At 41.3% G+C, this 25,311-nt stretch overlaps 1 protein-coding gene across 1 annotated transcript; it reads left to right on the forward strand.

Moving 5' to 3' along the window:
- The first annotated feature begins 163 nt into the window (after positions 1 to 163).
- On the forward strand, positions 164 to 24,812 carry Acsm4 (acyl-CoA synthetase medium chain family member 4). The gene is made up of 14 exons (XM_034512851.2): positions 164 to 365; positions 3,921 to 4,164; positions 4,941 to 5,151; positions 8,587 to 8,794; positions 13,538 to 13,681; positions 15,143 to 15,299; positions 16,965 to 17,044; positions 19,360 to 19,483; positions 20,771 to 20,851; positions 20,945 to 21,046; positions 21,477 to 21,604; positions 21,704 to 21,803; positions 23,182 to 23,301; positions 24,506 to 24,812. The coding sequence occupies exons 2-14, from the start codon at positions 3,964 to 3,966 to the stop codon at positions 24,590 to 24,592; spliced, it is 1,743 nt and encodes a 580-aa protein (XP_034368742.1). The 5' UTR covers positions 164 to 365; positions 3,921 to 3,963; the 3' UTR covers positions 24,593 to 24,812.
- Positions 24,813 to 25,311: the final 499 nt, after the last annotated feature.

The raw sequence follows: 25,311 nt of genomic DNA on the forward strand, positions 1-25,311 counted from the left end.
TCCAGGGGCACACTGGGATGGGCACTGTAGATCTCAGGATCAGCTCTGGGAATGAGAATAATCCGCTAATGAGCAGGTTTAGTTTTTCTTTGGCACTGAGTCAGGGGAGGAGGGTGCCTTGCATTTGCCTTCTTTCTCCTAGATATGTCTTATAGGCATCTGTCCCTTTAACCACAGGTTATCCAGAGAAACAAAAACTCTCCTCCCAAGGGATTATGATCCTCTCAACTGCACACCAGAGGCTCAGGGCCACAGTGGCATAGACACCATCAAAAGAAGAGAGGCAGGAAGGAAGCAACTTTGTGGCAGAAACAGCCTTTGGGAAGGAGCGGGAGGCCGTTCTGGATCAGCAAGACCATTTGCTGGTAAGACAGATGCATGTGGCATCTTGGAGGGGATGCCAGGAGAGCAGCAGCAGGGAGGCAGGTACACCACCACCAGGAAGGCTGTATCACCACAACAGATGGCTGCAGAGCCAAGGCCGCTGCCTTTGATAGTTTCCCTTACTAAAAGTTATCAGCATGCAGGGCAAAATTAAAAACATGGGAGTTCTTTCCCTTGATTGGGTCACAGGGATGGCCACTGCAGCTAGAACTGTTGCTTGCTGGATGAATGGCCAACGGTAAATTATTCTCCTTTACGCCGCCTTTATTCCTTTGTGAGCAAGACAATAAATTCTGTAATTGTGAAATAAAATTCAGAATTCAGCAACATATAGTATAGAAGGAGTTCACCTGAGTGGCCAACTGTTGCTCAATAATTTTCCCAACTATTAAGTTTTCTTCTTAATCTCTGGAAATCACAAAGTGTTTAGAAATTACTCAGTTCAACTCTCTCACTTTCACAGAGATTTTTTTTCTGGAGATATTTTTTAAAGCCTGTTTATATATCACTCTCTCCTAAGATGTTGTGTTAATTTAGAACCCTCAGCAGCTTTCAGATTTGACCCCTGGAACTGCATATGCTCCCCCATGCCTATCCCCACCCTGGAATCCCAAATCAGGAAACGGCTCCGTTCAAAGTAAAATGGCGACGCCTCAGAGTTCTGTGTTCTCTTTAAAGGCCCGTCTGTACCAAAGTCAACTCAGAAACAAACATAAACCAAAAAGATGGGAATGAAGAAATATTGCTGACAAAAGAACACTCAAGGTCTTGATAGACTCTAGAGAGACTTACTTGATCGTGGGTGCACTTGCCAATCATGTGTGCATTTGCAGTATGCACTCTGCTTTATTTGTGCTCAGAAAACATCAAGATGGAGAATCAGTTCAGACCTGTTTACAGCATGTAGCTTTAGATTTGCCTGAATATTAATTTAATGATTATTTGGGATGTAGGAAATTAGAGAAATAAGAGCACCCAATGAAAAAAATCAGTACCTTTTAACTTGGAGGAAGGAATGAAGTTGAGAATTTGTGTCTTTTAAGATTGGTACTGTTCACAGAAAGCAAGAGTGTTCTGGGCGTCCATGTCTTGAAAGGCAAAATGAATAGACATGAAGGTGGGCATCCTTTGAGGTGATGGAGCTAAAGTTGATCCCAGAGATGCAGAGCTCAGCATCAGGAGAGTAAGGAATAAATGGTAGTGCCTCCAGTTCATTAGCTTTTGTCTTTGTGGGTTTTTTTTTTTTTTTTTTTTTTTTTTTTTTTTTTTTTTTTTTTACTGAATTCTTCCAGCATCTTTGGTCTTGAAGGTCAAATTTTATTTTGTTATGCTTTTGTTTTCATTGAGATAGGGTCTCAAATAGTTTTGACTGGTCTCAAATTTATGAAAATCCTCCTGCCTTAGCCAAGTGCTAACATCAGGACATGACATGATGTTTGATTGTTCTTATGCAGCACTTTTTGAGCCTTAGCTATCTGTGTCACAGAAGCCCTACAACTAGCCGGTAAAGACAGGATTATCATTACTGCGTGGCACAAAGGAAAGTGAGAAGGGAATGGGCTATGTAACTTGGAAAAATCATTCAGAGAAAAAAAATTATGGATCTGTCTGTGCATGTGTGTGTGTGTGCGTGTGTTATTAAATTGTGGATGCAATTATGTGTGTACTGCTGTATATGTATGTGTTTGCATATGAATGTACATGTGTGCACATCTGTGCATGTATGTTGGGAGAGGGAATAGCAGCTCAATTTGGCACTGTGTTAAACCATGAGCATAGCCCACGCTGCTTCTCCTTTCCTCTCTTCTTTACTCTGATAACTCCACTACATCTCCAGAAAATTGCCTGGGAAAAGCACAATCTCTTTTCTGTTGTTTCTTCTCTTTCTAAATTTTATTTTTAATTAGTACTACATGTGGATTGTACAAGTTAATGAGTTTCATTATAATGTTCCCATGCATGATCCTTCTTTTCATGTTGACAGAGAGTTTAATACCAACAGTACTAATAGACTTCAAGACTGCAGCAGGGTTGGGGATTTAGCTCGGTGGTAGAGCACTTGCCTAGCGAGCACAAGGCCCTGGGTTCAGTTCTCAGCTCTGAAAAAAAAAATAAAAAGACTGTGACAAACATTTTTTTTATACCAAGGAAGCCAGACACCACTCTGAGCAGCAAAGAGGCAGGAAAACACTGAGGAGACAGGAAACACCGAGGAGAGGGAGCAGCACACTGAGTCCTCAGTTCGGTGCCTGTTGTCACCGAACCTGCAAACCCAGGTTCCCTTTGCACTTTCATGTTTTCCACGCTATGCAAACTAACTTTCTAGAATGAAAAGGCAGAAGGGTGGGGGCACTCACCATTTACAAGAATGCCTATTAAGAAAGAAACACAAGAGACATTGTCCACAAGGTTGAGGACCCATACCGGAGGACAGGTCTGCCACCATCTTGGACAAGCTACTTTCGTCTGCATCAGAGTCCATGTCTTCACCTGCCAAGTGGAAACAGCAGCAGCTCCAGCTTCACAGTGCTGGTCTCTCTAGGCAAGAGCTTTGTGAACAGTGGCTCTTTTTATTAGCTCTAAGTTGTCCTTGGTGCTAAGAATGGAATACACAGGCTAACATAGTGTCTATCCATAGCAGCTGGGTTACACAGCCAGGGCTCTAGTATAAAAATGATAGCAATTGACAGATTTACAATAATTCAGGGTGCAAGTTACAGAAGGTCAAAAGAAGAAGTAACGATAGAATTAATTTAAAAAAAAAAACTACAAGTGAAAGAAAAGGTGGGCAAGTTTACTGATATCACAAAGATACTTTGAAAGAACACAGAAAATACTCTAGGTATCCTGATCTACATGCTAAGAGCAATCCATAAAACTGTCATGGAACTACCCCAAAACTGCAATAATTAGCAACCAGAAAGTCCCTTTCTACAAGTTACACATTTTATGTGTATTATCTTACTAAATCTTCATAATAACCAAGAGTGGGGGATTATATTTTCTTCACTATGCCAATGAGAACATTGAGATATGGGAAGATGAATAATTTTCCCAAAGTCTTATGGCCATAAAGTGCGTCGTCCTGGGCTTCAGTGAACTGTAATGGAAGGATAATAGGCAGAGGGGAGCAGGCTAGCTGGAATCAAGGGAACTGTCAGGCTGCCTCCTTATGAACATTCTCAAAAAGGAAACAGACTGGTTTTACTGGAAGAGGAAACCCAAGCAGAGGAGTTGGCATATATGATGAGAGTTTGAGGTGATGGAGGGAGACCTGGAAACAGATCCAGATAGCAAATATTCCCTTTGTGCCTTCCTTGGGGAGGAGGTAGGTACAGAAGTTAGGAATTTGACAATTTTACAGTTGGCCAGGTTGTTAGGGCTAAGCTGGTGACACAGAGAATTAAGAAACATTCAGTAGTGGGGACACTGATCAGTGGCTAATGGTGACAGATCTATGTGAGGATGGAGAGCTCTTCAGAAATCCACTTCCCAGTCTTCAGCTGACATGCCTCCCTCCTCTTTCTTCCCCACAGGCATTTCCCACTTGGTATCAGAAAATAAAGTTGTTCAGGAATCATGAAGGTTCTCCTCCACTGTCAGAAACTTAGATTTTCCTGGTTTGTCAAGCCGGCCGGCAGGCACTTCCACAGAGATCCCCAGCTCTGGGCACCTCTGACACTGGATGACTTTGAAGCCATCAATCGCTGTGAGAAGCCATTACCCAAGAACTTTAACTTCGCTGCAGATGTACTGGACCAGTGGTCCCTAAAGGAGAAGGTATCAAAGAGCAGGTCTCCAGTGTTCCTGTTGCCCACTCGTCTCTGTCTTCTGAGTCCTCTCACTGTGCTCTGCCTGTCAAGTTTAAATCAATTCTTTATCTCAGTGAGGGCAGGAACTTAGTTGGCTCCATGGAGACTCATAAGTACCAAGAGCCCATAAACACCTTTCATTCAAATCTATTTCTGGCTTTTGATTCATCTCAGAAAACTTAGAGTCTAGGGAGATGAATTCAGAGTAATTCTACCTTAGTATATGTTTATCCCCTCTTGAAAAAAGACAAACGCCATGAAGAGGTGAGTCTCCAAGACTATTCAACTGGAGAGGAAGATTTCTCCCCCAGGCACACTGGGCAAGCAGGTGTGGAGGAGTAGTGGTATACGTCCTGTTTGCCTTCTGTGTTAGTCGGTATTCCATCACTGTGACAAAGCAGCTAAGACACACAACTTCAAGTGAAGGAAGGTTTGCTTTAGGTTCATGGGCTCAGTGATACCAGCTTATGTTCAGTTAGCCCTGTGGCAGCCCAGGGCATCATGGGAAACATGTATGGTGAGGAAGGTTGCCCACTCCACTCCAGGGTAGCTTGGAAAAGAGGAAGAAATGAGTGAGAGGAAGGTCTGATTATTCTCTTCTTTAAGCTCTAGAGCCACAGGATGGTGGACCACACTTTTTAACATCTGGGTCTTTAGGAACCATGCCTTTTAACATGTGGGTCTTCAGGTGACACCTCTAAACCCTAACACATTATCTTCTCTTTCCCATGTGTTCCTGGCCAGTCTGGAGAGAGGCCAGCCAACCCAGCCCTGTGGTGGGTGAATGGCAAAGGAGGTGAGGTGAAATGGAGCTTTCAAGAACTGGGCTCCTTGTCCCGGAAGGCTGCCAACGTGCTCACCAAACCCTGTGGCCTGCAGAGGGGAGACCGAGTGGCTGTGATTCTGCCCCGCATCCCTGAATGGTGGCTCATCAATGTGGCTTGCATGAGAACAGGTTAGTATCACAAATGCCACGTGAAAATCATGCAGAAACACAAAGAGACCAAAACTTGAGAATTTTGTGAAGTGCCAGCTTTGACTAAAGCAATCCTTACAGAAAGTACAGAAAGAAAGTTAAAATTGGGAGCAGTTATGATGTAATAATAACAACAAACTTAAGAAATTGGGATTAGTGTGAAAGTTATGTAATTGGGGATCTGGGGAGATGGCTCAGTGGGTGAAGTGCTTACTGTGCAAACACGTAGACCTGCGATCCCACATAAAAAGCCTGGCATAGAGGGACAGGTTTCTATGATCCCAGCACCATGGGGCAGAGACAGGCACATCCCCAGGGCTCACTGGCCAGCCACATCTAGTCAAGACAGAAAGTCTCAGGCTCACACTCATACACCCCACACACAAATAAAAGTGAAAAAGAGAGTTGCAGTGTTCAGAGGTGCCCAAAAAGCTCTACAAAAGCAAATGCAACTGTGAGTGGTTCTTCACATCGCAGGATGTCCTGGGTTCCCCGCACCCAACCCACAGTTCACTCTTCTGAGTGTGTATCTGGATTCTCTACAACACACAAATACAGAAGAAGAGGAAGTCTTTGGGGATACAAAGACTTGTAAAAACATAAGGTACTCTGGACCCACGTTGGAAAAAAAAACTCCAGACAGAAGAATAAATGTATCCAACTATATATTTTTTCCAAAGTAGTAACAAAATGCACCCCAAGTAAAAACATGTCTTTCAGATAGGGGTCCATAAGCCATGGACTGTGGCTCCCCCTGTTTGGGTAAATAAATAGACTTGTGATAGAATACTGCTGGCTCCTTTTGCTCCACAGCAAACGTGCTGAGAAAAGAACAATCCTACAGTCCACTCTCCAGGCCTTTTACCAAAAGATTCTCTAATTTCTTGCCTAAAAATAAATATATCTTCAGACATCCATTAAAATAAATAAGAATGCCAAAGAAGAGACTACTACAGAGAACAGAAAGATATTTGTGCAATGTTATTAACAAGTATACAAAACCAGAAATAAATAGAAATGATTAAATAATGTATAACCTAGCTAAGGTGTAAGTTTAGTTGAGGTGTTGATTGATGATTCAATGTTTTGCTCTTGAAGGGGTATTGCTTAAAAAACAATTTGTACTAGCAATAATATAATAATATCACCAGGAGAATTTCATAGGATTTAAGATGCTCTTACTGCCAATAAAATAGAAAAAAACAAAAATATTTTAAAAAGTTTAAATTCACTTTATAAAAGAGAGCTATAAATTGGAAATCAACTGTAGTTGGAAGAAGATTAAGGATAGTTTATCTTTTATAAAATATGTCCTTAATATTATATAATATAAGTTATTTAAATTAGGAAATCTGTGAGTACAAACACACAAGCTAGTGTTCAAAAATACAAAATAGAACAACAACAACAAAACAGTTCATTAAGTGAAGAAAAGCAGCTTCAGACCTGTTTACTCCCCAATATCTCAAACCCTTTATGTGAATTTTTTAAATTGTCTTCACTTATCACATGGCAAACTATTTTGATTTTGCTGGAAGGCATGTGCAGTAAAGCCTAAGATACTTGCCATCCAACAAACATTTGCTGTCTAAAACTCATTATAAGAAATCTTCCTCTGACTCCCAAGGTGGTAATCTACCCATGAACACATTCATAAATCCACCACAGAAACTATAACTGTGAATCATTAAGAGCAAATGACTTGCACGAGAAATCATTTTATATTTTCACATTAATTGATCATTCTGAGACACTCTAAAGTGTTTTCTTTTAGAGAATAACAGCTAAATCACTCAAAACATAGTCAGTAGAATAGCCTTGGGATGGCAAGATGGCTCTGCAGGCTGTGCAAATCTGGCCATCTGAGCTTCATTCCTAGAGCCAACCTAAAGGTGGAAGGGAAGTACTGATATTACAAAAGTTGTCCTTTTCACACATGCACAGCACAGCATGAGAGCTCCCCACCCCACAATAAATAAACTAATGACACTAAAGAAGAGCCTCCTTCCTAGGAACCCAATTCCACAACTTCCTATTTAGTTGATTTCGGAATACCCAGCAAAGAGTACATAGCCATACAGCATAGGTCTTGGGACTAATGGAAATGTCTCTGGGGACTGGCTTTGCTGTTGGTGTTGCCATTTACTTGGGTTGTGACCCATAGGCGAGTTATCACTCACTGGCACGTGGTACATGCTCAGTGAAAGGCAGTGACTATCTGTAATGTTTTGAGTGTCACTGTCCTCCCAGGGATTCACTTTAAAGAATCAAACTATCTACTTACATCTTATCCTAACATCTAATCCTTCCACCTTACACATAACCCTGCCCCATGCATTCTTCTCATAAGGAGCTTTGAAATCCTGTCTCTAGCTAGTGTTTGGAATAAAGAGGGATAAATTAAGCATGACCATGGTCATCTAGGAAAATCTTGGCAGTGCCAGACCACTGCATCAGATCTGCAGGCTGGCTCTGCCACTCACCAGCTCTCCCCAAAGACTACATGCATCTGCTGAGGATGCTTGGAACAGTAGTCTCAGGTTATTGAGATGGCTTGATTACTAAAGATGCTTGATGCACAAGCCTAGCTACATGAGTTTGATTCCAAGGACCCACAGAAAGGTACAAGGAAAGAACCACGTTCACAACGGTATCATCTGACCTCCATGCAAAATGCACACACACACACACACACACACACACACACACACACACACGATAGGTAAATAAATATATGTTTTTAGGTTTTAGAAGAGTAGTCTCTAAGCATCTGGGGCTATGCAATATATCAAAAAAAATTAATGAGCAGGCATTTTCCTATCTGCATATAATTTTTCACTCTGTCCTGTTGCACAGATATAGTATGTATCTTATAAAGCATTTTAACAAAGGAGATAACACATGAAAAGAATTCCAGTGTCTCCATACCTTTTAAAATTTGTATTATATCCTTCTCTCATTCCCAGTGAATTGTCTTGCAAAACTCACCTTGGTTAAAAGATTAAATGAAATAATGTTCACAGAAACCATATCATAAAATGTAATGTAATGATTAAGTATCAAATAATCATTACACAATCACCTTTCAAACATGACATGAAAAATGGTTCTTACTACCAGCCCATCATTGTGAACCAGGTGCTGTCATTATCCCCATGATAAAAGTAAAGAAGGAAAGGCCAGAGTGACCCAAGTTATAAGGCTAGCAAGTTGCAAGGCCAAGACTAGACCCAAGGCCTGTCAGATTCCAAAGCTCTACTGATCCCTCATGCTAGAATCCAGCGGGATATCCCAGGGAACCAAGGTACAGGTGGCCGAGGGCTGAGATCTGAAGTTCTTATCCATCCAGACACAAGACCCACATTTCCCCATAATCTCCAGAGCTGTTAGCTCAGGAATCCCTTCCTATTCCAGGGCTTGTCTTCATGCCTGGAACAATCCAACTGACCAGAAAAGACATCCTCTACCGGCTGCAAGCATCTAAGGCCAAGTGCATTGTGGCCAGTGAGGAAGTAGCCCCCGCAGTGGACTCCATTGTGTCAGAGTGTCCCAACCTGAAGAGTAAACTCCTGGTGTCTCCACACCGTTGGGATGGATGGCTCAGTTTTCAGGAGTTACTTGAGTGAGTATTTGGGTGAGAAGCACTAGCAACAGCACAAGTCATAACTACAGCTCTGAATCTGGGTATCCAAAGACTCTGCAGTAGCCTGAGCTGATACTAGGCTCCTTGCCCCAAAAGAATATTTTTAAGTGTATGAATGTCTTGTCTACATGTATGTCTGTGTATCACACTCATGCAGTGTCCAAGGAGGGCAGAAAAGGGCATATGATCTTCTGGAACTGGAGTTACAAATAGTTGTAAGCTGCCCTGCAGGCACCAGGAATTGAACCTATGTCTTCTGTAATAATAACAGGTGGTCTTAGACCCTAGACCATCTCTCCAGCCCCCTAAAGAGTCATTTAATGAAATTATTTGCAGACAGAAGAAAGAAGTACAGCTGTTCTCTGACTTTTCTGTTTTTTCTGTGGCCTGTGATGAATGTGCTATAGAGACAGGCCTTTGCCCAGTTTCTGGCCCACAACTATCATGGTTTCCCTTTTAATCTTTGAACATACTGTAGCTCAGGACCTTGATATCCACTGTCTCTCCTACTTGAGATGTTCTTTTCTCATTCTTTTCATAGTTGTTCTATTTTGTTAGGTGTCAGTTTAACTGTTTTATCGTAAGTGATGCTGCTCTTGGCTATCTTGATGGAAGCCAGAAGGCTTCTTTTCCCTTCTCAAATTGTTTTTTCATGTTGAGCTGAGTGATCAGACTAGCCCCTTGTTCTCTTAGATTCAGTTTTTCTACTCTGAGGTTGGGACTGGAAAATTAGGCTCTGAAACCAAATTTGGCCCACCACTTGATTTTTGTAAATAAAGTTTTATTGGCACACAGAGGTGTTCATTTGTTTGTATATTGTCTATGGCTGCTTTCATTTAATAATGGCATGCCTGCCATCTGACTCTTTGCAGAAAGCATTACAGCCCCTGCCTTAAATTAAACTCTCTAAGGATGCCAAGGCTTTTCTTGCATGTTTTGTTGATACCTTTTCATCTTCAACACCTAACAAAATACAGCTGGGTGCTGAAGGAATATTTAATAAGCAGATAAAAACACAGATCACTTAACCTCCATTTTCTTCATGTGTAAAATGGAGATAATTATACTGCAAGTATCCAGTGACATTGAGGACAAAATAAGCTAACATATGAGAGAGCATTTCCTAAGTTATTAAAAAGATGAGAAAACATTCATTGACAGCATAATCCTTATTTAAGTAGCTGGTGTTTTATACAAATAAAAATTTTCATTTTATATTTTTTATAAGTTTCAACCCAGGTAAGCTATGTGACATTTCTGGAAGTCTGCACCTTAATTTGTGAGATCAGGATAATGATAGTGCGGGGTTGCAAAAGAAACAAGCAGGACAAAGCAATAGGACATGCTCAGCATAGTGGCTGGACAAATGGCACAATAGTTGCAATTGTGTTTGAGGCTGACTCACATGGCAAATGAAGGAGCAGGAGTTGGGGCTGGTTGACTTTTGGTTAGGAGATGGGTGGCTGGGGCACTGTCATCTGAAGGAAGATGAGACCTGCAATCCAGATGAGACTGGCCAATCAGCACAGTGCTTGGTACTAACTGAATGACAAGGCCTTGGTCTCCAGTCCCAGTACTATAAACATGGAAATTAAAAGCAGGCATGGAGTATATTCAGAAGGTCAAAGCAGGAGAATGGAGAACTTAGAAGCCAGTTAAGGCTACACAACAAGACACTATCTAAAAAAAAAAGAAAAAGAAAAAGGGAAAAGGCAAGCAGACAGGAAGGAAGTGAGGCAGGCAGGGAGGAGTGAGGCAGGCAGGCAGGGAGGGAGGGAGGAAGGGGGAACAGAGAGAGGAGCAGAGAGGGGAAGAGAACCAGCAGAGAGTGCTACAAGGTAGTAAGCGTAGGTTTAGGAGCTGGAGTAGTGACTCAGCGGTTAAGAGCACTGACCACTGTCCCAGAGGACACAGGTGTGAGTCCCAGCACTCACGTGGCAGCCCACAACCATCTGTAAGTCCAGTTCCAAAGAATCCAATGCCCACTTCTGGCCTTGATGGGCACTGCATGTATGTGGTACACAGACAAAGCACCGGCAAAACGCCCATACACATTTAAAAAGAAAAAAAGACAGTAAGTCAGCTATATGGAAATCAAGGATCTGAGAAGATCCAGATGTCTAGCAAGTGGAGAACATGTGAGTCTCAGGTATAACGAGAAAAATCTGGAAGTTACCAGTAAAGAGTTATCTCTGAAAATCCAGAACTCAAAACTTAGGGAGCCAAGAAAAGAGCAAAACCAGACTTCAGCATCAACCCATGAACATCTCCCTGCCTCTCAGAGAGTCTAACGTCGCTTCTTTTAGTGAAAAGTAAACACGTGGGTGAAAGCCTTGTGTTAGTAGGTGCCTTACTTAATGAAGAAATGCCCAAAGACAAGAGATGTCCCCTAACCTAGGATGTTAGATAAAGTACCTAATTACCCTCTCTGGAACCTAAAACATCCAACTTCACCCAATATTTGTTCTGAAAGAAAAAAAAAACCAATGATCTTTTTCTATTTTAAAGAAAGAGAGTTTCCAAAAATATCTCAATATTTTGTGGAACTATTTTTGGCATTATGGACTGAGTATGTTTGTTACCTGATGATCTCTTAGTTTTCAATGGCATTTACTCATCATTAAAATTATCTGTTAGTGGTGTAATTCAGATGATAGAATTTGCCTAGCATCTGTGAAGCTCTGGACTTCTCTAGCACCTCGTAACTTAGATGTGGTGGCACATGTGTATAATCTCAGCACCCAAGAAGTGGTAGCAAGAGAAAGTTTAACATCATCCTTAAATGCAGTTTTCAGCCAGCCTGGGTTCTATGAGACAATGCCTCAAAATAAAACAATAACATAAAGTTCACTGAAATAAAACCTGTTACTTGGAGTTTTTTCCAAAAGAGAAATTTTAAAAATATAATATGTGCCAGGTGGTGGTGCATGCCTTTAATCCCAGCACTTGGGAGGCAGAGGCAGGCGGATTTCTGAGTTCGAGGCCAGCCTGGTCTACAGAGTGAGTTCCAGGATAGCCAGGGCTATACAGAGAAACCCTGTCTCGAAAAAACAAATATATATATATATATATATATATATATATATATATATATATATTCATATACATATATATGGATATATACACAAAAATATACATATGTGTGTGTGTGTGTGTGTGTGTGTGTGTGTGTGTCATACAGATACTTATAATACAGGGCATGGTGGTACGTGCTCTTCATCCCAACACCCAGGGAGCAAAGGCAAGCAGATATCAATGAGTTCAAGGCCAGACTAGTCTACATGGTGAGTTCCAAGCAGAAGTATGTCAGTTCATCTCATGTGGCCTTCTTTGTCACACAAGACAATCTGAGTCCCAGAATCCCTGCCACACAATGTGCACCAGAATAAGCCACAAGCGTCACCCAGATCATTCAGCATGGAATGGCATGTTTGTTCAGGGATGGGAGGAACTGGAGCACTGTGTACACTGACAGTCTTGCTGTCACCTAAAATAATACATGCTTTCCTCTTTAGTAATCCAAGTACAGATGTTGCAAACAGTACTGGGCATTCCCTAGGTGGCTTGATAAAGAGCACAGACCCGAATTCTGTCTTTATTTCCCCATCTCTGGTCTGATGCCAGCATGACTAGGATTCCAGACACTCACATTGTATACATTCTATACATGGACAGTTTTCATGGGCTGTGACAGGATGAATGGGATGGGAGACAGACAATGGCATCCTGTCTTCATTACTCATTTTTCTCATGAAGGTGTGTGTGTGTGTGTGTGTGTTACCACGTGTGTAGGCATATATATATATATATATATATATATATATATATATATATACATATTTGCATGCAACAGCCTTTCTTGATCTCTCTGCCTTACTCATTGAGGCAGGGGCTCTCCTCAAACCCAGAGCCCACTGATGTCACTCGTCTGGGTAGCTAGCTTGTGCTGGGGATCCAGCCTCAACTTTCAAGCAATGGAATCACAGATGGGCCACCACAGCTGCCTGGCATTTACATGGGTGCTGGGGTCCAAACTTTGCTCCTCCTCCCCAGCCCATGTCACTCTTCTTAAAACAAACAAATGTCTCCTGTAGGACTTTATATCTGTTGACTATAATTTTCCCAAGCCTATTCTTAACGAATCACTGAAGAGGGAAGAAATGATCCTGATCAACTTAGATTAATTATGACTAACTGAGAAGCAGGTGGATACCTAGTACCTGAACAAAACCAGACTTTTATTAGTTCAGGAAAAGAATGGGACGGCTATTTGGTCAGCTATTAGCTGTTCTATCAGAGATACTGAAGATACTGAACAGTAACAACCAAGTTTTTAAGTTTGCTCTCAAGGTACTTGGCTTTTAAATCTAAAGGTCTTTCTCTAATCCCTAAATCAAGAAATGGTATCAATGTGGAAAGATTCAAGTCTGTTTTTAAATCTTTTATTAATTGCAAAGACATTGAAATACAGTATATGCACTTCTGTTGTTGATGTGGTGAGTTACATTGGTTGTCTATTTGGCCTACTGAGAAATGAGCTTAAAATGAGGACTTTACCCTGATCTTTAGAGTCTCTCTAGGATTCTTGGGGGTTTCCACTCAGGGAAGCTCTGCAATAGGTGCAGCCCATTGTTCCCCTGTGGTAAGTGGGAAGCTGGCAAAGAACAATGATACAGAGTCAACTGATCTCTCTTCAGTCTCTATCTTGGGGTTCATCTGCAGATCAGCTTCTGACGAGCACAATTGTGTGGAGACAGGAAGTCAAGAACCAATGGCCATTTACTTCACCAGTGGGACCACAGGCTCCCCCAAGATGGCTCAGCACTCACAGAGCAGCCTTGGCATTGGGTATGCCCTTTGTGGAAGGTAGGAAAGCAAACTACAAGTTTTGTTCTTATTTTGATTGCAGCCTGGTCTTACACTGTAGCTGGCTCTGGACTACAACTCACTATGTAACTTAGACTGGTCTCAGATTTATAGTAATCCTCCTGCCTCTCTCCCCTCCCCCACAAAAAGGTTAATATTGCAGGAGTGTACCACCACACCATTTCTTTGTTTTCTATATAGTCTTCCAGGCTGTCAGTGTGGGTGTCCAACGGCTGATGTATGATACCTCTCCTTGAATGGCTATTAAGATATCTGTAACATAGAACCATAAAACAGAACTCAGGGTGTTTCCACCCCACCCTAGCTAAATGGTGCCATGAAAATAACTGATCAAGCAAGAATGTAGAATTAGTGCTTGATTCATAGCACATCTGCCTCTCTCTCTCCTTATTGCCAGGTGAATTTACCTACCCAGAAGAGTCTTTGTAACAAGCCTACCTAAAACTGCCACATTGCTCTGTTTAATTTTCCTTCTACCTAAAGTTAAAGCATGCAATGGTTACTGTTAATCTTCAACCCAATAAGGTCTAGAATATCCAAGGGATTGTCTTCTGGGTATGCCTCAGGGGGTTGCTATCTTGATTATGTTAACTGGGGTAGTAAGACCTGCCCACTGTGGGTGGTACCATTCCCTGGGCTGGGATCTTGGACTGTATGAAAAAATAGAAAGTGAGCTGAGCACAAACATTCATTAGGCTCTGCTTTCTAGCTATGAACTCAGTGTCATCAGCTCCCTTGGGGTTCTGCTGCTATGATTTCCCTAGCATGTGGACTCTGCCCTGAAACTGTGAGCAAAATTAAGCTTTTCTCCTGTTAGAGTGTTTCATCACAGCACTTTAAAAGTAGATAACTTATCTATCTTCATGAAACATTTATATACTTAGTTCACATTATTGTGTGTTTGTTCCTACTCTATTTTCCTAAAATAAAAGCAGAGGTCTGTCTTGTATGCTTCATGATACCAATACCTTCTATGCAATATTTGCTCTCTTAATATTTGTTATATCAATGGACAAAGTCAGAAAAGCACGTGAAATACAGCCCCCTATTCTACTCCCAGATGATGTAAGAGTCAGAAAAGTCCTTCTAAAGAAAAGAGGAAGTAGGACTCTGGCTTGTGAAGTAAGGCTTGTTTCCACAGCGATGTAGGGCAAGTCTATTAAAAAACACTAGTGTTTTGCTTTTCACTTTGGTTTTGTTTGTTTTATTTTGTTCCAGTAATTTATTTATTTATTCACTTTACATCCTGATCACTGACTTCCCCTCCTCTTCTTCCCCACCTCACACTGCATCTCACCATTCTCCTCCCCATCTCCTCTGAGAGGATGGAGCCTCCCTTCCCGGGTTTCCCCCCAACCTTAGTACATCAAGTCTCTGCAGGCCTAGGCGCATACTTTTATGTTTTATTTTTGCTCTGTTCTGTTGTTTTTTTGTATGTAGGTACTGGCTGGACTTGACATCCTCAGATATCATGTGGAACATGTCAGACACTGGCTGGATCAAGGCTGCCATTGGTAGTGTGTTTTCTACATGGCTTCGAGGTGCCTGTGTTTTTGTGCACCGAATGGCCCAGTTTGACACTGATACCTTCCTAGATGTAAGTCTTGACCCCACAAAACCATAAAGAAGGGATTCCTCAGACTCCAGGGCTTCCCAAGCGTCTGGAAATCAGGGTGGTTTTGTTTTGTTTTTGTTTTTTAAGCAGCAAAGGCTCAGGGAGTTGACTTCTGAATGCTTGTGAGTGAAGGGGAATCACCCACCACGCTCTCATCAGGAAACATTTGCTACAGCTGTAAACCACTCAGGGCTCACTAGTAGATAAAACATGGCTGCTCACTAGTGCAGATAAAACCTTGCTGCTTAGGAGCCTAGTTCTAAATAACAGAAGACTCAAGTTTAAACAAATATTTTGTTTCTGACCTAATGGTAAAAGGATGATAGTTAATCTCAGGAGGTTGCCTCTCTTGTAGAGCAGCCCTTTCCATCCCCCTGTCTCTTCCCCACCCTGTGTTCCTCATTGTGGACCCAATACTACAGCAAACTAGATATGCAGATCTTCCAATAGAGATGGCTACATTAAGACATCTGATAGCACAGCAAGCTAACTGTAGCCTAAAAGACATTTCAAACTAGCTAAAGATTTGGATATTGTCAACACATCAAAGTGATTATGTTTGAGAATATGTACATGTCACATGTATGTTGTTATGCTCCATAAATCAGGGCTTCCTAATCATCAATATGAAGACCTTTCTTCAGGAAAATTTTATATAACCCTACAGTCTTACAAATTCAACATTACTCAAAATAAATCATTTTAAAAGTATTTTAAAATAATTTTGATATATATGTAATTTCATAATTCTTTAGGAACAAAACAAATCTACATACTAATAAAATATTTGGCAGGTTTGTCTTAATGAAAACATGGTTAAACAAAGTATTTTTTGCAGTAAAAAAAATCAGTTAATTTTTATGAGCCAGATCTGTAGTATAACAAAGCAACACACTTGTGTGTGAGTAAAAGCTGTGTTCTGTCTGATTTTTTTTAAAAAAATTTTAAATTGCTTTTTGCTAACTGGTCTAACAAGCTGGCTTGAAGGCCTTAAGAGAAATACAATGAGGCATTGGAAGAGAATCGTCTGCATCGAGTTTAGCAAGTGCCCTGAAAAATAAACTATTCACTCTACAGTTTCAAAACTTTCTTTTGCATGCTGGGCGGTGGTGGCACACAACTTGAATGCCAGCACTCAGGAGGCAGAGGCAGGCAGATCTCCAAGATGTCCAGGGATACACAAAGAAACACTGTCTCTCAAAACAAACAAAACTTTCTTTTGTAGCTGTAAAACTCTCCATAGGACTTGTGTTGTTCCAGTACACACTGCACATATTAAGAAGAATGCTTTTTGCTAACTGGTCTAACAAGCTGGCTTGAAGGCCTTAAGAGAAATACAATGAAGCATTGGAAGAGGATCGTCTGCATCGAGTTTAGCTGAGTAAAGCAGTTCATACTTCAGGCTGTTCTCAAACTCAGCAATTCACCTACTGAATTCAACAGTAGATGTTATTTTCTAAAATATGTTCATTTCTCTATTAACTAGAAACCCCCAACATGTCACCAATGACAACTGGTAAATATTTACTTTCTTACTCCATGGGATTAGCAGGAAGTAATGGGAAAAAAAAAAGGTTGTTGATGTCATCTCTAGCCACGGCCTCTAGCTAACCACTACTGATATGTCTGTCTTTCTCTATCATCCAGACGCTTACCACATATCCCATTACGACCCTGTGCAGTGCTCCTACAGTGTACCGGATGCTCGTACAAAAGGACCTTAAGAGGTACTAGGCAGAACTCTTCATTTGAACCACAAGCAGAAGCTGTCGTACAACATTACAGAGCTTCCTTTACCACATAGGGTAGCCCAAGAATCTGAATCTCACTGTATTAACTTTCTGGACCAAATAACTATTCTGTACACTGTATGATACTGAGCAGATGCTGTTAGCATTGTCCTTTTCTTTTCCTTCATTCATGACAATCAAAATGTTCTAAGATATTACCTAATACCTTATGGGGACAAAATCATATGCCATCTTAAAATCCAGGGGAAGAGCTGGGAGACAGATAAGTCAGTCGAATGCTTATCACCCAAGCATGAGGACCTGAGTTTGGTCCCCTGAACTGTGAACATCCTGGTGTTGTAGTGTGTACTCATAATCTAACACTTGGGAAACAAATACAAGCAGATCCCTGAGGCTCACTGGCAAGCCAGAATAGACTGCTTGAGGAGTCTGAGGTCAGAGAGTGAGCCTATCTCAAAACACACAGTGATAGTATCTTTTGGAATCATACCTGAGATTACCTTCTGCTGTATACAGACATACAGACATGGATACCTGAGCACACACATACAACCACACCTATAGGAACAGACAGACAGACAGACACACACACACACACACACACACACACACACAGCCTTTAGAATCAGCCCCCTTCAAAGCAAAACAGACAGAGAAAAACCATACATATGCATCTGTGAAGAGAAGCAAATGAAACTTATGACTCGGGATTATATATGGTTTAGCCAAATCATCCACACCACCTGTTAGATAGAGTTGTGATATATTTTCATATAACTAATTAAAATTTAGCACATGGCATTATATGACAAAACTTTTCCTGAAGAAACATAAAACACATCTACTCACCCTAGATAGACAGCCAATGACAGACCAAAGTTCAAATACCACCAAAATCCAACTTAGTGAACCACTGGGTTGTATTGGGGTCACTTACTTTAGTATAGGTGAGTATTTGCTTGCAGGAGCAGAAATGACTCAAAAACAGCAGCAACACCAAAGTCTATTCCAGCACCAGTGGCAGCTCACAAAATCTGGAAATCTAGAACTCACTGCACAGCCTGCAGGCAGCTCAACAGATTGGAGAGTGTCATTTCCAAGTCACTCTGTCATTTTAAACCTTTTGCAGGCAGCTGGGCTATTTTCTGCTACTTACTTTCAGGCAGCTGGTCTAGTTTCAGTCTTCTTTGCAGATTGGTTTGTCTGAGTCTTCTTTTCAATTTATATTGCTTACTTTGGCAAGGAGGGGCCTAGTGAGATTGGTTAGTTTCAGGGACTTCCTGTAGCTCTTTGAGTTGTTTCCTTCCAGTCTGAAAAAGTGTTCTTGCAGGATGGGAATGTTTCAATCTTGGAGGAAATAGTTATACAACACATGGAAAGAGAAAGAAGACAATAATTTGAGTCCTGTAGGCCTGACCATCTTCCTTTCTTACTAAGGTCTGGATGCCCAGAGGAGGAACTGCTGTAAAACACTGATACAGATAGGCACCCCCTTTTTTCTTGTCAGCTTTATCTCCTTGTGGCTGTCAATGTGAGCTTCTTGCCTCACATTTCAAGTGTAGTCCAAAGCTATGTAAGGGTTGCTTGAGGACACAGAGAACATTTTGCCCATGTAGCCGCCTGCTTGTTTGGGCCCCCACTATGTGTGAGAGTCAGACCGTCTCAGGCATCCATGTCTTGATCCATGGGCCAGTAGTTAAAAGCACAAAATCCAAAGTCAAACAGCCAGGGCTTTGCTACTGGCTTACTTGACCTTGCTAAGCCCCCATTAATTTCATCTATGACACTGTGACAAGGATTCAGTGTGGATGACATGCTTGGGAGATTTGTCTGACAGGTTCACAGTACAAAGCATCCTATTTTATGCTCTATTACTACAAAAGCTCTTGCAATTCCTTTAACCTCTCTAGACCTTTATCTCCCTATCTGTAAAATAGGTGCTGTGAGAAATCTAAGAGGGTTCCTAGAGCTGCTATTGCACTGCCACTACCTAGCCTGTGTTGTATCATTTATTCATAGTTATAATACTTTGTATTATTATTAGCGTTCTGGTCTACCCCTTTCCCCTCTGAGCCCCCCCCCCACCTGCCAAAATATAGTTTCTTCAGAAATATTCTTTTCATCACTCATGTGCCTCAAACAACTAGAATATATCCAGCAATACAGGAGGTGTTCAGAAAACACTTAGGTCATGATTGTTTCTACAGCCTGTTACACTCCTAGCACTTCTTTCACTTGAATATCTGAACTTGTGATGAAATACCCCCCACCATGCAACTCTGCCTCTCCAGATATCAATTCAAGAAGCTGCGGCACTGCTTGACAGGAGGGGAGCCACTCAACCCCGAGGTACTGGAACAGTGGAAGGTGCAAACTGGGCTGGAGCTTTACGAGGGCTATGGACAGACTGAAGTGGTATGTCTGAGGGACAACTTTTGTTCAGAAGTTTTTCCTCTGTGGCCATGGAAGACTGGGTCCAAGACCCCAGATGATACCAAGATCCTCCAATGTTCATGTTCCTTATATGAAATGGGACAAGATTTGCACAGAACTTAAACATATCTTCCTCTGTTTTAAATTGCTAGATTACTCATGGTACCAAATACAATGCAAAATTGCTATTTAAGGCTACCAATTAAATAGCTGCTGTCTGTGTTACTGGGATATAATGGGTAAACAATGCTTGTATATACAATACAGGTCCAATTTTTAAAACCACATACTTCAAGTCCTTGACTAGTTGATTCCAAGAATAAACTATGTATATGGAGACCTGGCTGAATGCTGGGGCTATTCAGCCCTAGGATTGAGCACTGAGTCCTTGAAGTGCCCCACTCATACTAAAAAATCTTTACAGAATTTCTCAGAACACCTTGCTGTAAATAGTCATCATAATTTGTTAATTGCTTAGCTAGGTTAGCTATCTCAGAAAATTTAGGGATTGATGAGTCTGGACCTGAGTGGCTCATCTTTCCACTGCATTGGGAAAGACCTCCCTACCCCTGAGAACCTCTTAGAGAATCTATTCCAGTGTGCATCCAATGGAACCTAGAAGGCATGGTTTTCAGCTGAGTGGTCCTTAGCTAGATGCAGGATATGTCTGTAATTCTAGTACACAGGCAACCAAGGCAAAGGGACCACATATTCAAGAGTAGCCTCAGCTACAAGTCTAAAGCTAGCCTTCATTATAACATAAGACCTTTAGATCTTGTCTCAAAAGTCCAGACAGCACCAATAAGAAAGAAGTATGGTCCTCAAAACAGCAGTGGGGATGCCATAGAGAAATGTGGTAGAATGCACATTCTCAGATCCTACCCAACACCAATGGATCAGAACCATAGGGATGAGGCTCAGCCATTTGTGTTTTAACTGTGCACCTGGTGACTCTGATGCACAGAGAATGTGCATGCATGTGTGCCTGCCTGCCTATGGGTGCAGTTAAACACTAAGACATCTCTCCAGCCCCTCCACTATCATTTTTTTGAGACAAGTTCTCTCACTTCTCCATCTCCCTAGCACTGGGCTTACATCTCATAACCACCACACTTGGCTTTTGGTATGAGTGCTGGGGATCAAAACTCAGGCCCTCATGTTTGATGAGAAGCACTTTATTGACTTAGCCATCTTCTCAGCCCCCAAAACTGAATCTTCAGTTTCATTGTCAGAATTTGTACATTTATATAAAACATGTTCTCTTCATAGGGAATAATTTGTGCCAATCGCAAAGGAGAAGAAATTAAACCAGGCTCCATGGGAAAAGGAGTAGTGCCCTATGATGTACAGGTGGGTTGAAAAAACATCTTATTGGTTAAAAAAAAAGAATGTTTTCATTTTCTATGTAAAAATGAAAGACATATATCATTTCTATTATTCCAGATTATAGATGAAAATGGAAATATCCTACCATCTGGCAAGGAAGGGGAAATTGCCCTTAGGCTGGAGTCTGATAGACCCTTCTGCTTCTTCTCTGAATATGTGGTATGAACAGGAAGAGCATGTCAGCCATGCCAAAATTCAGAAATGGGCCCAAATTTCATATCCACCATGTCTTGCTGACTCTTGGGCAAGTGTCCAATTCAGTTCTATTTCATCCGCTATAAAGTGGGGAGAATAACGTCCATTCAGTGAGAGTACTCTTAAGATAAACTCTACAAGGAAGAAACCATTTGTAGTGGCTGTCCTCAGAGAGGAAAGGTGGACCAGCTGAGGCAGAAGAGGTTGCATGCAAGCACCCAGTTCACAGGAGAGGGTTGGTTCTTAGAGCTTAGAGCTTGTGTGTTCTATTCTAGGAACTGCCCTATCGAAATCCAGACTTCTTTTAGAAATATGATGTGTAAGTCACTCAATGGGTGTCACACTCCTGTCTGTTCTAGCAGACAAATCCCCAAACGCCATCTTTGATTGGTAGGACAATCCAGAAAAGACGAATGCCACAATAAGAAGAAATTTTTATGTCACTGGAGACAGAGGAGTGATGGATGATGACGGATACTTTTGGTTTGTCGGCAGAGCTGATGATGTCATCATATCCTCTGGGTTTGTATGTTTGCTGTTCTAAGAAAACTGATGACATGACAGAATGGGAGCTTTCCTATTTGGAGAATGTAGTAATCAAAGGCTTCCTCTCCTCTGCAGGTACCGAATTGGGCCGTTTGAAGTAGAGAGTGCACTGATAGAGCACCCAGCAGTAGTTGAGTCAGCTGTGGTCAGCAGTCCAGATCCCATCCGAGGAGAGGTATGGTGGATGTCAGAACTAAAGCAGAGATTTCATTTTCAAGTCCTGTCCATATGTCTATGGCAAAGGCTAACTCATGGTAACTTGTTTAATTCTCAAAGTTACATGTATGCCTGGTAGTCTACTTACAAATGAGTTCTACCCCCAAAGAGATCTGGGATTCTTTGAATGGCCTGGGTCAGAAACTCCCCTTAATTCAAGGATTCGAGCTTCAGCCAAGCATACCTGTGATGTTATCGAGGCTCTGACTCCCCTTGTCTGCCTGAGATCTTAAGCTCTAGTTCCTCCTATCACATAGCAATCAGCTCAGGACACAAATAAGTGTAACTCATCTCCACCTATCAGGAAGGAAGGAATTCTTTTTGCACCTGTTTCAAGTAAACTCTACCACATCTCTACCCAGTGTGGTCCAGCAACTTGTGTAATCCAACTGGCCAAACCTGGATGATATGATGGTCTTGGGAAGTAAATGCTGGTAGCTCTACTAGAAAGACATGAGGGGAATATTGCTTGGATAACTCGTGTGTTGTTGTTCCATGGGAAACAGACACCGTGTAAGCAAAAGCATCAGATTCAACTCCCATACAACCATTACAGCTCAAAATAAATTTCTTACAGAAATATAAGAACAGGAAATCATACCCAAGGTTGGCCAAAATTTCCATGGGTCTATTTAGGAGGCACATTTCCCTTTCCTCCTGGGAGTTTTCTGAAGACTTAGCAAGCAGAAAAATGTTGAGCCAGTGTGGCTATCAGTACTCCCCGTCCCTTTTTCTGTGCCTCCCTCTCACATATCAGTGGCCTTCCACAGGGTACTCTGAACATCTTTCCCCCTCTACTCTTGATCTATTCCAATCTGCAAAATACTCTTCTCCTGCCACTACATCCTTGTCATTTAAATAGAACTGGTTTCAATCAAATGCCAAAAACAAGTGCCAATTAGAATCAATATTCTAATTAACCTCTATAAGTGTTTTTAAGCAGAATTCCAAATGGAAGGAAAAATTGGGAGCTAACAACCCCTTCACGATTCTGTACTTTGTCAGATCTCCTACAGAATCTCCATTCATCCTGCTCAACATACCTCTAACTATAGAGGTGCCAAGGCATAAATGTGCACCTCAAAATCAAGAAGTGCCTCATACAATCAACTGTGCAGAAATGTTAAGTCCATGGGACAGATAAACAGAACTCAGCACTCCGCACGTTCACAGTCCATTCTTCTGGGAAGAGATCCCCAAATACACTTTATAATTTGTACCCAAGCCTCATTCAGTGTCTCTGAGGTTTGCACTACTATGAACAGCCAATGCCTGTGTTCAGCAATAGTTCCAAACTCTTAATGTGTCTTAACAAGCAAATGGTTTTTCTGCTGCAGGTAGTGAAGGCGTTTATTGTATTAGCTGCACCTTTTAAGTCCTCCGACCGTGAGAAGTTAACCGCTGAACTTCAGGATCATGTGAAAAATTCAACAGCACCTTACAAGTACCCAAGAAAAGTAGGTACAAGTTACGTCTGACTGTTGGGTTTTGACTTTATACTTGCTAGGTATCCTTGAAGATACCTCGAGTTTGTTTTACTCTGAACATTTTTGTTTTAAAGTTTTTTATATTTAGGACACTACAAGTGATCCTTTGCTGCAGGGGCTGGGGGGTATGACTAAAGTACTTGCTGTCAAAGTGTGAGCTCAGCTTCCTAGAACCCATATGTATGCGTGGGTGGCGGTGCTGGCTTAGCTGCCTTGGAAGGCAGAAGTAAAACACCAAAGCAAGCTGGCTAGCAAGACCAGCCATATCTGAGAACTCTGGGTTTGACTGAGACCTGGTCTCTTAGGTGGAAGATTTAACTGAGGATATTTGCACACATGCAAAGAAAACACATACGCACACAGATGGGAAAAAAATAGACTGCAATACTAAGAATGTTCAGGACTAATAAAGGCCATTTTATATGGGGAAGAGGAGTGGAAGTTAAGAATCATCAAGTTCCTAAATTTTAGATGTGGCACCTGATCTACAGAGTAAAATAGGCTAAGATACCCCTTTAAGCCCAAGACGGTCAAGTAGCCCTATTTAAGCCCGGGGGGGGGGGGGTTGCGGGGGGAGGGGACTCTTCCTGAACCTTTCTTCAAAGGCAGGACAGAACAAGCACATATAAAGACAAGGATGGTTGCAGTATCTTCTGGTTCTGGAGTACTATCAGCTGCTACTGGTTAATTACAAGACCATTTCATCATTTGAGCCAAAATGTAGTTCATGTTAGTGATCTGATCCAACTATCTCCACACTTTCTCCATTAAAGTAACTAAACTGGTAACTTTGACTTTCAGAAGAGATGTGAAGACATTTAAAGATATTTGAGAGAAGGAATTAAAGACAAAAGTGGCCAAGCAGGGTATAAGATGAAACCCCTACTGACTCTATAAATCATCCCTAAGATTTTCCTCAGATTCTTTAGGTCCCAGCTCTTTAAAGACCGACATTTTAAGCTCTTTTCTCTGATTCAGGTGTAGTAGAAGGCAGTTCAGTTCTAGATGTAAATAGAGGGAAACCAAAGGATGAAGAGGTTATTTATTTTTGGAAGGATACCCAAAGCTGGGAATCTCCCATTTTAAGCCTTAGCCTGGGGTTTCTGTGATTGCACTGACTGCTAGGATGAGACACACATTATCAAGCGCCTCCTACTGTTTTTCTGTCAATCAGGTGGAATTTGTTCAAGAACTCCCAAAGACAATCACTGGGAAAATCAAACGCAACGTGTTAAGAGACCAGGAGTGGGGACGGGCGTAGCTGGATGAGAACCGAGGCAGAAGTGATGTGGTTGGTTCCAGTACTTGCTTCTAATAGTTCAGCGACTATACTCTTACAACACTTGAACATTTTTTCCCTATTTCACTCTTAAAATACTTTGTCTTTCCTGTTTCACTCTTAAAATGCTTTAACATCTGTTTTTTCCTCATTGAAAATAGTTGTATCTAGGAAAACAATAAAGAAACAAGCAAAATCTAAACATATTTGAGAAGGGTACTGTTGTGATAATCAAACCAACAGAGAATGGCTCCAGAGAAAGGGGCACCATACCATGAATCTGTGTTTTATACATCTTGTCCTGATTAATCCAAAGTAAAGATAAACTGTCCTAAGACTGCCTCAGGTGATCCCTCTGCATAACAAATCTTCATCAAATCACCCCTTTCAAGCAGACTAAAATACTGTTCAAATCAGAAGTATAAATGGTTCAAAGGCCAGTTAATGACTTTAACAAAATTCAGTATGGTAGGTGCTTGAAGTAAATCCTGCAAGATATTTTAAACTTGTATTTTTTGAATATTAATTATTCAGGAATAAATTTAGTATCTTTACTTTTTAGGAATGATGAGCCCGGATTTTTGATACATAGTCAAGTCAAACATATAAGCATTTTTACAGTAAACACACTATACACATAGAAAGTCATTTGTATAGTAAACATACTATACACATAGAAAGACACTTAATATGAGATAGAA

Source organism: Arvicanthis niloticus, chromosome 1, assembly GCF_011762505.2.
Source record: "Arvicanthis niloticus isolate mArvNil1 chromosome 1, mArvNil1.pat.X, whole genome shotgun sequence".
In the NCBI taxonomy this organism is placed as follows: Eukaryota; Metazoa; Chordata; class Mammalia; order Rodentia; family Muridae; genus Arvicanthis; species Arvicanthis niloticus.

Excerpts from the sequence above, each read along its gene's own strand:
- Acsm4 (XM_034512851.2), top strand. The coding sequence starts at position 3,964 with ATGAAGGTTCTCCTCCACTGTCAGAAACTTAGATTTTCCTGGTTTGTC. Across the intron at positions 15,300-16,964 it reads ACACTGATACCTTCCTAGAT|ACGCTTACCACATATCCCAT; the intron begins GTAAGTCTTGAC and ends TCTATCATCCAG. Across the intron at positions 17,045-19,359 it reads GTACAAAAGGACCTTAAGAG|ATATCAATTCAAGAAGCTGC; the intron begins GTACTAGGCAGA and ends CTGCCTCTCCAG.